Genomic DNA, 17,538 nt, shown 5'->3' with positions numbered 1-17,538 from the left:
CTCTGAAAGACACTTGGATATATTGCTGTAAATTAACACTACTGCATAGGCTGGAAAATATTTCCAAGTGCAGGATTATCACATTGATACAACGAACTATTGGGATATGAAAAAGAATATATGTCAAACCTGACACAATTCAAAGTGCTTTGCAAAGTATCTTTTAGGTGAAGTACCACAACCCTTCATGCCCACAGCTCTCAACTATTTGAAGACAGTGATGGCCTTAAATACAGAAATATAGCTAAAACATATCCTTGTTGACAATGTTCACACTGAATCACACAGAGCAGAAAAGTAGTAGTGAAATTTCTCCCTTTCATAATTATGTCTTCTAATTGGTCTCCAAATTTTCTGTCTTTCATCTCTGGGTTTGTATGCATCTGTGTTGCCTAAACCTTGCTTTGAACTCACAGGTTTTCTTTCCCTCTACAGACTGTGCTGTTCCTATGTGCTCATAACACAGACTCAGATATCCAAGCTGCTACTGAAGGCCAGGGCAAGAGAGCTAGAAGGTAAGCAAGTACTTGGCACACTAATGGGTATTTGAGGTATAGACACTCTGATAGTAGCCTCTCTGGTCTAAAAATACCTTGTGAGATTGCAGTAACCCTGAGGACCGTGTGTGAGAGCTATTTTCACGTGAAAACAATGTCTGTGATTTCAAGGCAAGTCTATTTGTTGTTTTCCAAAACCCTTCATCAGGATAATTTTTCTATCTTCCCCTGTTGCCTCTTGCTCACAATCCCCATCATGTTTTTGTTCTTTCCACTGTTTCATGCTTATCTTCCTTTACAAAAATAAAAGTCAGATGGGAAACTTTCTTTTCTGGGCATTCCCACAGTGCATATTTGCATTTTTGAGCAGTATCTCAACAGCATGGTGTTCCTCAGATAATCTGAAATCACAGAGGCTATGCAGGTAGCAATCACACTATTATGCACAACTGTAACTGGCTACACCAAGAAAGAATCAAAAGCCCAATAACAAAACAGACTAGCTGAAGGTGCAAAGATTAACTGGCAACTTTAGCTCAACAAATATATGCAGTCCTGACTGCTATAAACTACAGGTTAAAGGGCAATGATATCCTGGAGTGATGATTTATTTCTCTGTTGTCCAGCCACAATGAATTTCAGGCTACATTTTACAGCCCTGTGTGGACCAGCAGCAAAGAGTGATATCTTTTTCCAAGAAAGCCTTTAATCTGAAAATAATTCAAAAGTTTCAGAAAACCTTGATCTGACAATTGCAGCACCTCTTGAAGATTCGTTCAACTTGGAACTTGGAGCATTTGTCTCTTTTTTTTTTTTTTTTCTTTCCTAAGCAATGAGGGTTCAGGTTGATTTTTTGTTTGCTGCAGGGTTTTTTTCCTCACCTGCATGAGGGCTGAAATAACATTTAAAAAGACACCATCAGCTTTAGATCGTAGAAGAGCTACAAGAAGGCTTCAGCGGTGAAGAGACTAGTTGCTGGGATCAGTCTTCCTCTCAGTAGACCTCAAGTAACATGGATGGGTGGAAGGTTTCTGTAGGAGAGAAAGATGCTAACACAAGCATCTGCAGTAAAGCAGGAGTCAAGTGTCCTGTTTTCACAACCTCTGGCTTGTGTCCAGGCTTTAGCCTCTTGACTGAGCATGCAGTGTTCAGCAATGCTCAGTTCTGGTTGAGCCTTGGACAGCTTTTTGGACAACTTCATGTGGCACTGCTGATGCCAGCAAAGATCCCTGCCTCAAGGTTTTCTGCTGGAACCACTCTTTCCTGGTGTCTCTTTCTTGATAAATTAGAGCTAAGCAAACAGCCGCCAAAACAGATTTAAAGAAGCCCCAATATAAACAGGAACATTTTGCTGCTGTTTTCACTTGGCAGGACCAAACGCAGCTGCCTGCTGAACTGGGTAAATACAGAACAGGGCAGTATTACACTTCGCCTCTTTATCAGGGTTCAAGGCAAACCTTTCCCTCCTTTTTTCCTATTTTGGTATATTTTGGAGTTGTTTTTAGAAGTTAATTTTATTTTTAAGCTTCAGTTTGGGTTTCTGGAAAATGAACTAGCTGAAACTGATTGTGAAATTATTCCCCAGCAAAAGGTAAACACAACTCATGCAGAAATCCTGACACTAGAAAGAGAGGGTTTTTTTAAAAAAAAAAAATCTTTGTTTTTAAAAAGACTATTCTTAGGTTACCAATTTTATGCATGCATGTTTTGAGGTTCTTTGTGTTATGAATAAGCACAGGATGCAAATCTGCCATCCTGGACCAGACTTAAAGCTGAGCTGACTCCCTTCCTGCTTACAGTGGTCTGGGAGAAGGGCCATGAAGAAGGTGTCAAGATTTTACAGAGAGGAACAGTAGGGTGTCCAGCTTCACACAGGGTCCTGAGCCCCATTCTGGGATGGAGATTGTCTAAATATTAAATATAAGAAGTACTGCACAACATTTATTCACCATCACAAGATTCTGATTTTTTTTTTTTTTTTTTGCCTTATACATGCCCAACTGTGCTTTAAATCTTGCTGAGATACTGAGTCAGACCACCTCTGTGTTTCTGTTTTCCATGGCTTAATTACACACACCATGAAAATGTTTTTCCTCAGTTATGATTTTCCCACCTTTTAACATCAATTGAAGCATTTACTGGATTCCCATGCTCCTACACTACAGCACATTCATCCAAAGGAATGATTGTTTTTATAATAGTATTATATGTTCAATTCAGCTTGTATTTCTGAAGTACTATATATAAAAAGATGGTCACTGGCTGTAACTGCTCCCAGTTTGAGCAGACAAGGCTGAAGAGCAGGGGGAACAGATATTATTTAACAGAATCAGAGTGCGGATTCAGCCTCTCCATGCATGTCAAATGCTTCAGTCCTTTCATCATCTCTAGACTCAACAGTATGTCCATGCCTCTCCTGTATTGGGGGGGAAGGATCACCTCCCTCATCCTGCAGGCAATGCTTCTGCTAATGCAGCCCAGGATCCTGCTGGTCTTCTTTGTCACCAGTGCACATTGCCGGCTCATACCCAACTCAGTGTCCACCAGGACTCCTATGTCCTCCTCCACCAAGCTGCTTCCAGATGGTCAGCCTCATGCTTGTACTGGTGCAGGACTTTGCATTTCTTTCCCTGGGTGCAGAACCTGGCATTTCTTTTTTCAACTTGATGAGGTTCCTGCCAGCCCAACTCTCCAATCATCTGGATGGCTGCACAACCCTCTGGTTTATCAGCCACTCTCCCTAATTTTGTATTGTCTGCACTCAAAGGGCAGAGATTTGACATCAAAAGAGGTGATCAGCCCTCCTCAGACCATACAGGAAGGCTGGGTAAAACCAGGACCTGACCTCAATCACAAATTATTCTTCTGTATGCAACAGTTTTTCCTTTTAGCACACAGCAACTCTATTTGTTAACAGTTTGGCTAGGAATATCATATCTATTTCCTTTCTGCATTATTTTTATTATCATTGCAACCCAGAGGGAGTTGTAATGGGGCAAAACTATAAATCATTTGTTCCTGTCTTGAAATTTTTATCTAACAAGATAGCATCATGTGGAAGGAGTTGCATTTGTTGTCAGCACCTGCTGGAGTGAGGCTGCAGTCTCTGACCAGCAGAGGCAGGTCCCTGCCTTCTCCCACTGAGGGTTCTGGCATCTCGGTCTCCTCTGAGCCCTCCAAAATTATGTTGACTCCTGGTAACTCTGTCAGCCTCTGACTATTCATCCATCGTGGAGGGCCATGCTTTTGCTGTTATTTCTCCTCTCTGTAACAGTGTGAATCCTGTTGTCAAATGATCAACAGTAGTAGATGGGAAAGCCAGGAGAGTGCAGGAAATGCCTTCCCATGTCAGATCAGTGTCCATCTGTCCTGGTGCTATGGTGAAAGCACAAAAATCTTGCTTCTACCCAAGGTCTGTTGTTCTTGTATTGCTCTACATAGCAGTTGTAGGATTAGGAATAATAGAGGGTAGGTCCTGGCTTTTATCAACCTAAACATAGGGAAATATGATTATTAGAGTAATTAGAAATTTGATGTTGAGCCTTAGAGAAGAGAAAGCTCAAGTACTTGATGAAGATGCGGTGCAGTGTGGTAAAGAAATCACAAGGAGCTCCTGTAGGCAAGGAGACAAGAAATGGAAAACATGAGAAAGGGCCTGAGCAACTTCTTAGTGCAGAAGGAGAGGGAAAAAACTAAAAACTTTGTATCCTGGGATTCATGGCTGTTAAAACAAAACAAAGGAGAGGGTTAAACAAAAAAAAATTATCCCCTGGTATAAAGAATACAACTTAGTGATTGCAAAGTAAAGAACTTGGAGGAAAATTCACCCTGAACCTAATTTTTCACAGTAAAAAGAAACCGATTGAAAGTAGTCACAACAAACAGTGGAGCTACTTAAATTCATATTTCCACAGGGTAAAATCCCAGTGCAGATATCTATGATTTTATGAAAGCAATCTAATTAGTCACAAGTGACTACAACTAAGGATTAAAGTCAACCACTCTGGGAGAAAGCTAAAAGATACGATCTCCAGTTTGCGATAGAAGATGGGGCTCCTGGAATAGAGCACAAAGGCAATGAGACTTTACAAGGGAACTGAGGTTTAAGAGGGAAACTGCATCAGCAACAAATAAAGAGAGCCAAAGAGAAAAGATAGTCAGGTAATTCTGATATAGAAAAGATAAGGCCGAAAGAAGGTAAGAGGAAAAGGGCTTTTAATGTAGAACAAATCTTCAGTCGTTAGGTAAAAGATCTTAAGGATTTATGAGGACAACAAAAGTGAGGGTAAATATCTGCATAATATGCCCCATCTGTACTCCTCACAACCAGCTTTGCAGTGTCCTTGGAGGGTGGGTCTACAGTATGTGGGGCTGGAGAAAGCAATTTCTTCCTCTAATGTGTAAGAAACAGTTCTTTAAACCTTAGCTCTCGGTGAAAGCTTTCATCTGGCTAGGTGGAAAATGAAGAAATAATCTCTTCCGAGAAACATGAACTCCAGTAAAAAAATAAACAAAGCCTTGAAACTGCAAGTGCCTCAAGTGTATGTCTAGGCAGGGCCAAAGCTCTGCCCCTGATGATGATTTTACCACTGGAGTAATGGTCCACAAAAGGCATGTACCTGGATTTTAGACCTGAGCTACTTTCTGTATACTTTGATTCTAGGTTTTGGGTTTTTTCTAACTTTAGGACCTGACCTGGCATTTAACTATGCAACTATCCTTACCTCCTTATTACCTCGTAGTCTTTGGTAAATGGCATTTCAGATGAGGGCAGTGATCTGGCATTCATCTACGATACTTGCTGGAGAGGCAGAGTAAGAAGGGCAGATAAGGAGATTTAATCTCTTGCTGCAAAAGGGTGCTGGGGGATGCACAAGAAGGGCTAAGCAGAGCCTCCTCCTTGCCATCCTTCTGCAGGCTGTGGCCAGATAAGGACACAAGCAGAGCAGAAAGATTCAGATTAGACTGACAACATCAGGGTAGTAAAATATCTGCTTATTCAGTGCTGTGGTTTCAGATGGGAAAACACAGCAAAGAGGCCCTTTCCTCACACACTCTAGTGTTCAGCCTCCTCTCACCCCGCTGGAACTAATCTTGACTCTGGTCAAGTTATTCACACCACCCAGAGAGGGGAACTGAAGCACAGAGATTAAGTGACTTCCCCACCAGTGGTGACAATCAGGACAGAAACCCAGATTTCCTGCTGTGCCATTTTGGGCTTTAACCACAAACCTTCCCACCACGGAGTCTGCAAAACTCTCCTTTGCTTATCCCCTTCTCCTAGAATACTCTTCCATATAATTAGCAACCAACTGCTGGGGGGATGCTGGGGCTCAGGCGTGGTGGCATTAGTCCAGTTCCACCTCTTTTCCTTTTCTCTTCCCACAGAGCTCACTAACTGCAGGTACCTGTGCCTAAAGCAGAAAGGGTCCTGCTGGCACTGTAGCATCCCTACTACCTCTCCCAGGCATCCCCCGAGGCTCTCTGGAGCCTCCCCACCTTTTGTACAGGGGCAGGCACAGACCCCACATGTCTCCACCACCTGCCACCTGCACCATTCAGCCCTTTGCACTGCAGCAGGGCCAAGGATCATGCAAGCTGCATGGTTTCAAGGCTTTTGCAAAGGTGAAAGTAACTCCAGCGTTTTCTAGATGAATCCTTTTTTGGTTTTGTTCTGTTGTTTGTTTGTTGTTGTTGTTATTGTTTGTGTCTGGCTTGTAAACACCTGTAAAAAAGTGTATTGATGTTTCTAACTTCTGATATCGATGGGCCTGTCTGAAATGTCATTACCTGAAACCTGAAAAGCTTTTATGCTTAGCATGACAGGGTCTATATTTAATGCATAGCATGATCCTTTGCTCAGGAATGATCACCAGCTCCCCATTAATTTCTCCTCTCTGCTTCATTGCTCAGAACAACTTGACTTTCTGAGCAGCCTCTGATCTCGCCGCTCTCCCCTCTCATCAAACCCGTGGAAGGAACAGCCTCCCGCTATCTGCAGAAACACCCTTCCCTCCCGCCCCGGGCCCCGGCAGCCCCGGCGCAGTCCCTGTCCCCATCGCCAGGGCTGCAACTGCCTCCTTTATCTCTGCTTACCAGCCCTTCCTCTGTCCTTTTGCTCTGCCATCAGGATCTAGAGCAGCTTCCTGTAATATTTTCTGTGCCACTTGTATCTTAACTTCTGCCTCAAGTAATCTCTGCATCTGGTGAACATTTTCCATGTCATGTCTTTCTGCAGACCATATATCTCTTTTTACTCTTGTCCCTCACGCTTCCTCCCATCCTACTGAATCTCATCTTTACTGACTTATGATTTTAGGGTTTCCTGTCCTCAGGAGCCAGGATCTCCAGGCAATGTAGTATCAACTGCCAAACCAATCCGCTTTTGACCTTCTGATTAAAGTATTTAAGCCAACTGCTCTGTCACACTCGAAGAACATGCTGCATATGCTGGCTTCCCCTGCTTTTTTCTACTCACATTTTTTTCTTGATCCTTAGGAGCAAACTTGCTCTTGATGATAGCTGCAGTTAAGACTTTTCACAAGAAATCAGTTACAAGCAATGTATTTAATACCTAGACCATGAAATAACAATGTGTATATAGGAGAGTCTAAAAGAAGTTGCAAATGTTCTATGTATTATGTCCTGAAACTAGAAAGAATGGTTACCATATAGATATATGGATCGAAATTCATAGCATTCTGTGTATTTTCATTTGCTTAGGAGAAATCAGGATATTTAGTGAAGATTATGTTTTAAATACATGGACAACTATAAAGTATGTTGTGGAAATTAGATATATGGAGAAGAACCATAACTGAGAGTTTCCATGTTCTGTGCTCCTTTGTTTAACAAACCAAGCAGAATCAATATCCAAGTTAACACAATTTAGTATGAAATTTGCCTCTTTTTACATTTAGGAGTGTATTAAAAAAATGCAATTAACAGATTAGTTTTAAATGAGGTTAATGAAAGATTTGTTAGAAGTGTAAATACTGGCCAATATACATGTATAAAATTTTGCTTATATTTTATCACACCTAAATGGAGAAAGAATGATTTTTTTTCTATTGGTTTGTTAAAGACTTGGCCTGTCAGTGGTCTTCTGCATGGAGGGAGTTGGATTGAGGGTTTTCTTCTAAGCACCTTTGTTAAATTCAGTCCTTGAGCAGAAGAACGTTATTACTCCATCTTCAATTGCAGCCAGAAATAACTTGGATGTGCTGGGACACTCTTTGTGGTTATTCCAAGACTGTACCTCTGCTGAGAGACCAAACTTCAAATGAGCTGCAGCCTTACATATCCCTGTGCAGTGCAGCTCAGGAGAACACATGTATGCACATGTCCCCTTCCTTTAAAATCACTTGCTTAATTTGCAATGTATGTACATGCAATAAGGTTATGTGTTGAAATGTGTGCATGACTTTCTATAGCATCAGGAACTTACTGAAGAAATAAAGTGTTAAAAAATCAGGCACTCCCACTCTTCACCCTCTGCCATCCCACTGAATTCAGAATCCCCTCTAACGGCTCTGGGCTTACTCTGGTTTCCACTGAGGTAACAGTTTATAGGAACTTTTCTAGATCAAGAACATCATGACTCCTGAAAATGGATCTAGAGTAAGTACACTTGGTAAGCTATAAAAAATTACATGTCTATTTTAGGACACTAACAACACATTTTAAACCCCCTGCATTTCTGCATCCAGAAAAATCAGTAAAATCCATCTCAGAAATGCTAATGCTGGTCCATTCTTATTTCCCTGCAACATGTACCCTGGTGAGAAAATATTACTTCAGGGAATGGGAGAAATTATACCTACTAAACCCATGTCAAGCATTCTCTGCTCAGGACTTTGGGATTTACACTGGCTGTCAGGCACTTCAGATGGAGGTGATGGTAGCAATTCGAGTGTCTAAGCCTCATTTTTGGCTGTAGGTACTCACATTGCTGCAGCTGCAGTTGATGTAAGCACCTGATCTTCTCAAGGGGCACCTGTTGAATGAGCAGTGTGGAGCAGCAGCTGCTTGGGAGCCAGACTCAGGTCTCCTCACAACCTGGATGTGCCAAGAAAGATGGTGCTCAAAAAAGGCTTGGAGAGGTCACAAGCTACACTTTCTGTCCAGGAAAAGGCAAGCAGGAGTGTTTCTAAGTATGTGGCTAGTTAAACGTCCATTGAATTATTTTCTTTCTGTTGTGACTGTGGCATTTAAGGGTATTTTAGGCCATGCTGGGGTCTCTGGTTACTTAAAACTATACCAACCCAAGCCAACTCTGTTTCCAGGTGGTGATCACTCAGTTTGCTTTTCTCTGATTCTGCCTTTTCCTTACTTAAGCAGAAGAAAAAGGTGGGACTCAGGGTTCAGGGCTCAGACTTATCCAGTGCAGATGGCTGTCCCTGAACTGGTTCCCACTGTATGGCCAAAGGGGAGAAAGAAGCACTTTTACAGCAAAGTTCATCTCTTATGAAGCAGTTTTCTCTGTCTGATCAGAGAAGAACTCACTGGTCTGAGCACCTAGTCCTGTGCCAGTAATATTGCTGGGAGCTATGCCCTTAACAACAGCTGTCTTTGGGTCTCAGGCACCTATTGGACTTAAAGTTAAGGATATATTTATGTTCCCATTAAGTCACTTGGTCTTAATCATACACTGAAGAGTTTTGCAGTGTTGATGCCAGGATTCAGGCACGTAGTGAGTGGTTGGAGGGAAAGTAACTGCAAAGACCTGCAACAGACAGTAGTAAAACACTAAGTTGCTCTCCATACAACACCCCTGCATTGTTTATCCCCCTGTTTAACTGATGAATCTGCCTGATAGAGGAAATTTTGATCTTCAGCTGTTTTACTTGTGGTTTTCCAGGCTGTTTTCTCTCCTAAAGTTAGCTTGAGTAAATATTTGACTTTGTCCCGTAAGGCACCACATACCGTTGTGTAACCTAATAAACCTTTATTTCATTAGCACCAGTTTATCCAATGTTCCGGACTAATTGAGAGTGGATTTCCAAGAAGAAAAGGGAAGAACATGTTCACAGCCACAGATACCTCCTCACCTGTTTACAAAAGACACTAGGGGTTCTGCAGGACAAAACAACAACAACAACAAAAAAAAAAAAAAAAAAACCCAAAACGGCAAAAAAATACAGCATCTCACCTTTCTGCAATTTTCTCCCTCAGTATCAAATTCCCTGAAGTAAAAGCCACACCATACAGAGTTCAATGAAAAAGAAATGTAAAAAGGAAGGTGGCTGTTTTCATCAGCAGGGGTTATTGGACCAGATTTTGCACTTACATGTGTGGCAATCACCTCTCTCTCCATGCTCTGCCTTAGCAATCCAGGAGGCAGCTGGACACGTGCAGGCAGGAAGTGATGACTGATGTGGCGGCAAAACACCATGCCTGCATCCCAAGCCTCTGTCCTGCTGCAACCTCCTTGACCTCAGAGGGCTGAAACAACTCTCCTATGAAGACAGGCTGAGACAGATGGGGCTGTTCAGCCTGGAAAAGAGAAGGCTCCGTGGGGACCGTGTAGTAGCCTTCCAGTACCTGAAGGGGCTACAGGAAAGCTGGGGAGGGACAGTTTACAACAGCATGTAGCGATAGGATGAGGGGCAATGGCCATAAACCAGAACAGGGTAGATTTAGATTGGATATTAGGAAGTTCTTTACAATGAGGGTGGTGAAGCACTGGAACAGGTTACTTAGAGAGGTGGTGGAGGCCCCATCCCTGGACACATTCAAGGTCAGGCTTGATGGAGCTCTGAGCAACCTGATCTAGTTAAAAAGATTCCTGTGCAATGCAAGGGGGGCTAGACTAGATGACCTTTAAAGGTCTCTTCCAACCCCATACATTCTCTGATTCATTCTTTGATCTGACTGAGCAGTAGTGGTGGTGGGGTTTGGGCAGCCACTGATCCGTGACTGGATCGGTTGCTGCTCTCACTCTACCCCCTGTGGCCTCATCTCCAGACAGCTTGGCTTTGTTTCTGCTGCTCTATGGTCTCAGCTTAGTACTCTATTGGACTTTCTGGACTACCCCAGAAAACATTGGGAATATGTTGCTTTATAAAGATACGGAAAAGGCACAGGATTTCCCCATAACTTGGTCCTTCTGAAGGGCATTTTCTGAACCATTTCTAAGGGAGAAGGACGTTGAAGAGCTTAGCCAGTCATTTAAGAGTAATCTTCTGAAAAGCATTCATAAATTCCTATTAAAAGTTCATGAGGCTGCTAGGCTACAAACAAGGACACGAAAAAACACAAGAGGAAAAAATAAATAAATTCATAATATATGTGTCCTCTTCTGACTCTTACCCACTTCTTAGACTCTGATCTTTCAAGGTCAACTGCAGATCCAGAGAATGAGCTCATGTCCTGCCTCTGCAGCCTGGTACTGGTGCCAGGGCCTCTTGCAGAGCCAAGACTCGGCACAGTGTCTCTGCCCCTGCAAAACCTGCCCTCGCCCAGCAAAAGGCGCGTGGCCGGCCAGGGACCAGCGCGAGACGCATCCGGGCAGCTCTGTTTTCTTCCCTTTTCACTTTCTCTGTGACTCCTGGAATGTGATTGCACATAGTGGAAAAAATGCAAGGAGCAGGGAGAAGCAGCCAGGAACGTCACCTTCCCTGTCACCCTCCCTGTCGGTGCTGAGCTGCAGGGCCGGCAGGCACGGTGGCTCCTACAGCATCAATACCCAGGGAAGTCAGAGGAGCCCCTGATGCCTGTGGCAGGTGAACTGCCTAGGGATGAGCTGACTTCTTGGGTTAATCCATTTTGGAATTAGGAAATGGAAATGTACTGTCTGCATGAATTCATTTAATGTAGGCTCACAGTGAAAGAGCCGAAACCTGTTTTGATCAGAAAACCGGCCTGCAAGGAGTACAAAATATTTCACCAACTTTCAGACCTGTCTTCTTCTCTTTTTCATTAACCGGCATCTTTTATCCTGTCCTAAGAAACAGCAACAAGACTAATTAGTTTAACAAGTACAACAAATGGTTTTATTGACAAAAAAGAACCCTTTGAAATATACATTACATTCACAAAGGATTAAATTACACCCTATTATCCTTTTTCCATAAAATAAAGATTACTTTGATAAATCACGACTAATGTTATCTTTGGCTGATAAGAACTCTGTGCTTATTTGTGTGGCTTCTATAAATAGAGTGTTCTGATTTTTTTTTTCCTCCCTAAATATAGTCAATGATACAGTCTGCCAGGCATTTTCCTGCAATTTGACAATACCACATCTGTGAGCTAGGCAGCAAATGAAAGCTTCATTGTCTGAATACGGAACTCGCAACAGTCTTTTTCTTTTTTGTCAGCTGCTTTGCAGTAATCTATCAAACACCTTTCAGCCATGTCTTGCTTGATCAAGATTTTCTTACTGCTAAAGCAAAGTCATCACAATAAACTTTCTTATTTAAAAGCCTTTGCAATTCATCTTTTCATTGTATGCAAAGTCTGACAATTTACCGTGAGGGGGTCATACCTTTATTTAGGCCTTAATATGCATAAGGTATGTACATTAATGTACATAAGTTACATGTACATTTTCAGGTGTAAAGAGCTACTTTGCACTTTCTCTTTTCATAGTTTTGCACTAGAAGGTTCTGCGGATCACTGAAGATTTTCCCTTATTATCTTTGAGGGCCTGTACTCCTCAAGGTCAAGGACGGGTCTATTTTAGCCCCACAATAGCTCTCTATGTAAAGTGGCTCTTTACACAGGGATGTAGATAGCTAGGGGATTGGAAGAAGACCTGTGTGTTACAAGAAGTTCACGTGCCTTTTGAGCATTTGGTAACCACATATACTGGGTTAGTGTGAACATCCCCACTGGAGCACCAGCCTGGGAACCTAGCTGGGCAGCAAACACCTGGTTTAGTACAGCACAGGAGCACATGCTCATCTTTTAAATGCCTTATAAAAACTTATTAAGAAGTAGGTTAATTCTGAAAAGCTGAAGTTGGCTTCCTACCATGCAGCGGATGGCTGCAGAGGCTTGTCCTGCCATACAGAGGTCATTGCCTCTCCTATCCTTCAGAACAAATATCCCAGTTCAAGTTATACTCATTTCCCACTTTTTGAAGTTCTTTCAAGAAACAAACTGGGTCTGAGTTCAACTGCTGCTTTGTATACCACTGGGTGACTCAAAGCCTCTCATTCTACCCTGAATTACCCAAGGGCGAGAACTGTTGCAGGATTGTCTTAAATTTTAGTTGGCAAAGTGCTTAAGCGTGGTGGGGAAAATATGTAGAGTTTCTGGAAACCTTTAAGAAGTAAATCCAATATGCAAGGGAGTTCAGATATATGACATACCATTTGCTTCCACTGCCAGCTTCTCCTAATCTGCATCTTCAAAATTCTCAGAACTATTCAAATGTAACACCAATTTATGGCATCTAACTCTACCCTGGCTGTTTTGGATCCCTGCCCTCATCATGGCCAAATGGCTTTCTTTCTGCCTTTTTCCTCAGAAGCAGGTTGCAGTGGATTCAAACAAACCCACTCCCATGTCTCTGTTGCTTCTGGAGGGTGTTTTCCTCATGGAAATATGTCTAACTCCTTCATTTAATTTTCTAAATTTTATAAGCTTCCCACCCCCTGGGTTGTCTGCAAAGTGACTCAGCAAGGCAAGCAAGGGATCAAAGAACAGCTAGTTTTTTAAACGAGTGGAAAAGTTTAGCAGCTCTGAAAGTATTTTCCTCCAACACAAATTTCAAAAACTTTAATAGAAATAATTACAACTGAATCTGTTAACAAACAAAATGCAGGTCTAGAGTCAAATCTCAGGGAATAGGGGGGAGCATTGAAATGCTAGAAAACAAATGTATTATCACCTTTCAAAACCTTCTTTCGCTTCTCTTTTCCTACACTGGAAAACAAAAAAATCACTGTGGCTGGGCTTGCTAAAATTGAAACAATTTTATATTTTATTTCCATAGGGGTGTGCATATTTATAAATAGGAGAAGAAAAAATTGTACCCATAGGATTGAACACACAGGCACTGGAACACACAGGCATTGAAACAGGCTGCCCAGGAAGCTGGTGGAGGCACTGTCCCTGGAGGTGTTAAAAAAATGGGCAGATGCGGTGCTTTGGGAGATGGTTTAGTGGTCACAGGGATGCAGAGCTGACTGTTGGACTTGATCTTGAAGGTCTTTTCCAACCTTAATGATCCTATGATTATCTCTCATTCCTCCTGTATTTTGCACTGATTTATGCACAGCTGTTAATTTCAAACAAGTAACAGAACTGCCCCACCTCATGCTACACAACAGCACAGGGTTTGGGTGATCTCCAGGAAGGCGGGAACTGGCAATGTCAAATTCCTTTGGCCCAGAACCCAGCTCTCCCACTTTTCACGACCATGCTCTTGAATCAGATAACAATGCAAGAAGAGGCCTTTTATGCATCTGTTCTCAGACATGGGTTGTCAGAGTGTCAAATGCCAAATACTACTATAGGGAGTATCCAGAGACCTCGCTCTACGCAGTTGTCCCGAGCACACCGTGTCCCAGCACAGAATAGGGGACTCACTCTTTGAAGACAAGCCCCTCCATATCCAGTTTAAGGATTAACAGCAGAATTGTCAACTAACTCAGCCCAGCTTGGTGAGGGGTCCCTTCATGCCTGAGGGACCCAGTACAGACATCCATAATGACTCCATTTACTGAAACACTCATGGGTCATCGACCTAACTGAGCAATTACAGTACAGCAGCTTCACGGTTCCTGGCGTGAAGGTCCTGGGAATTTGTAAAATAGAAGGGTCAGAAACACCAAGATAGAAAAGGCAGGTCAAAAATCTAATCACCCTTTCCTTCCTCTTAGGAAGGCAAGCAAGAGGAAATAACAACATGGAAGACAGAAGTCAGTAAAGCAAATGCTTTTATTGACGTTCATTCTCATTTGTGGCCCTTTGTCATTTACATTGCACAGATCAAAATTAGTGATTGACTTTAATTTTTGTAAGTTACAATTCTTATACTCTTGCATTTTTATTAAGAGAAGGTAAAATCATGTGTGAGCTTCTGTGTGGACTCAAAGATAGTTATATCCTCATGCAAACTAGTGGCTGATTATTGGAGACTGAGGTTGAGTGTAATTTCAGGAAGAAGTTCATTCTTATGAGTATGTTAATCTAATAAGCTAATTTATAATCCTTTCACAATTGATGTAATTTTCACATATTAGATAATAATTATAGGCATATTAAGCAATATTAACATTATTAAACAACAATAAACGGCATTCTGAATACATACTATGATAATGCAAAATCTTGAGCAATTTGAAGTGCCTTACCCAGTAAAAGAGCATCATTTCCATTACAGCTTTTTCTAAGCTTCTAGAATTTTTTGTCTTACAGCTCTGGAGTTTTTAAGCAAAATAAATCTAACAGTTGTATTTACAGAAGAACTCATGCTCAATCCAAGGACACTTGTACTTTCAAATATTTTTCTATTATACCAAAAAATTATGCCCATTTGGAAAAGGAGCTATTGCTTTATTGTGGTATCACCAAGGAAGCTAATTTCTGAGCACACTGGGTGTCTCTTGTGCAATGAGCTTTCCAAGAGACCAAAATGTATTGCTGCCTCCCCTCTCTATTTCTTGCTCTTCTGCAAGCATACACTAAACTGCAGACTTGGCTGGCACCAAGTATGTATTTTATATGGGGAATATTCTTACTGGTAAAAATAAAATACTTAAGTTATTCAATATGAATGACTGCTCATCTCCCTCTCAATGCACATAAAGAAGCCACACCTAGTAAGACTGTAAACTCAGGCAACTGTAACAACCCTGTGGTGGCACCTGTGAAGCAACTCGGGGAAAAAAAAATTAAAAGCTTCCAACGTAACAGCTTAAATTATGCTTTAAAACACACAAACAAACCAAACCCCCACAACATAACCCCAAACACCCACAATTCCTTTCACTTTTTGTTTACTGAATGTTTCTCTGTAACAAGACTTTCCCAAAAGAAGAATATGTTTAAGGAATTTACAAAAAATTATCGTAAGGCCCAACAGAGAACAATTTTCCTCCTTTACTGGAAGCAAATGTCCTCTAAATCAGGAGGAAAAAAAATAAGCCTTTACTCATGGCTTTCTACATAACAGTCTAGAAAAACTACACAGCCTGGCCCTCCCACACAATTGCCAGAACAACCTGAGGCTGCCACAGGTGAACTTGTATTTAAGTTTTAGGAGCACCACTGCAGACGTTTAAACAATGAAAATCTCTTGCTGGATGATGAACAGAGTAAATGCTTGTATTAGAACAGATAGACTTTTTCTGTACATAAAAAAAGCAAAACAAAAGACATATACGTGGGAAGGAGGAGTGGCCACACTGATGTGCAAACCATCTTCCTCACCTAACATTTTCATTGGTCCCAGCCTTAAAAGATCTGCAAGTTTGAACGGATACAAGGTTCCCTATAGAAAAACTGCACTATAACAAAATCCTTGCACTGAAACAAAATTACATAAATAATTTAAAGCATTAAGTTCTGTGTTATGTACATGCATGTAGTTAAAATGTTTCTTTTTCTTACAGAAAATAGCAGACTTAGCAACAGCAATAATAGATTCCAAAGAAGCACACAGATTTTGCCCCAAAGATTTAATCAACTGGATTTGAAAAACAGCATGGAATATTTTGAAATTATTTATGAGCTGTAAAAGTGACAGACTGAAGACATTCTAAGTATATCAGTTGTATTAAAATTACAGTTACCAGCATTTACTGATGATAGGCTGAGAAAAAGCGTGAAAGAAAAGGGAAAGGAGCTAATATAAATATTGGTAAGGTCCTAAAATACATTGGTTCTATCTCTAGTTGAAAGGATTAAGTACAGCAAGGAAAAAGCTTCTTTCTCCTTTACTTCCTTTTTCAAAGAGGTTGCATATTGTGAAGGTCCATTTCCATTAAAGGAATACATTTAAATAATTTTTAATCTACATTCTATTACCTGGCCTATAGAAGGTATTCAAAGACACAGGAAAGACTAGACGTCTGCCAAGCAGATTAAACAAAATGCACATTCCTACATAATTTAACTGTACAGTTACACATCAAAATGCAAACCAGAAAAATAACTTGATGCAAATACTCAACACACACAGAACATGGATTCCGAAAAATCTGAGGGAAACCAGACTATGAAAGGAGAGCCTGAACTTGATGAGGAGATCTGTGCAGTATGGTTTCAGGATCCTTGTATTCATTTGAAGGATCCATCACAGCTGCATATAACTCACTGTAAGCTCTGCAGACCAGTTCTGTTGACTGTTTTATTATCTGCTCCCTAAAAAATGAAACAAAAACGTAATTTGCAAATTGTAGGGAATATAAATGTCCTACATACAAGGAATTACAGATTTACAGTAAAAATAGACACTAAAAATCAGTGTCAGTTACATTAAAAAGCCCTTTTACTTCAATTGTGAAAACAGCTTAAAGTTTTAAAATAAAAGACTTCCTCATCTCTTTGCATTGTACATGGATAAACTCACAGAAATGACCCTGATAACCAAGAAATTAGCCTCTTTATTTCTGCAATCATGAATAAATAGCAGAAGGATTTAATTTGCATACATCAGTTTTCCACCTGCAGTCTCCTGCATTTTTTTAAGACTCATAGTCTTAGGTATCTACCTTCTAGCTGCTGTGGCTTCTTACTCGCCTTTGTAAATAGACACCTTTTTTTTCCGTAAATCTACCAGAAAATATATTCTACTTGCTTTATCTTGACAGCACCCGATTCCATAATCAGTCAAAAAGGAAGAGCTGAATGTGATAAGATTTAAAACTTACTGCAGCTTTTTATGAACAATGCTATGAAGTCTGTATCCTGTTATTTTTCTGTATCTAAATGAGCAACAATGCACAGAGATTGGATGCTAAATTTAACTGGAAAGCTTAATGTTTTTTAAGACAAACTAGTATTTCTATTTTACATTGCCCATTGAACCAGTTTACTTTAATCTCCATGGTGATGCACTTAAAATTGCACATGGATTTTTATCTAT

General features: G+C 41.0%; 1 protein-coding gene across 2 annotated transcripts in view; it reads right to left on the bottom strand.

Annotated features, from left to right (window-relative positions):
- Positions 1-14,369: 14,369 nt before the first annotated feature.
- Positions 14,370-17,538, bottom strand: part of COG6 (component of oligomeric golgi complex 6) — a 57,264-nt gene continuing 54,095 nt past the window's right edge. For both annotated transcript variants that reach the window (XM_051644179.1, XM_051644188.1), the window contains exon 19: positions 14,370-16,814. In XM_051644179.1, coding sequence (XP_051500139.1) covers positions 16,667-16,814 — 148 coding nt within the window. In that variant the 3' untranslated portion in view covers positions 14,370-16,666. The remainder of the gene's footprint in view (positions 16,815-17,538) is intronic.

This window comes from Apus apus, chromosome 1, assembly GCF_020740795.1.
Source record: "Apus apus isolate bApuApu2 chromosome 1, bApuApu2.pri.cur, whole genome shotgun sequence".
NCBI classification, from domain to species: Eukaryota; Metazoa; Chordata; class Aves; order Apodiformes; family Apodidae; genus Apus; species Apus apus.
Note: the sequence above shows the minus strand (reverse complement) of the source record. Positions and strands in the feature narration are given on the sequence as shown.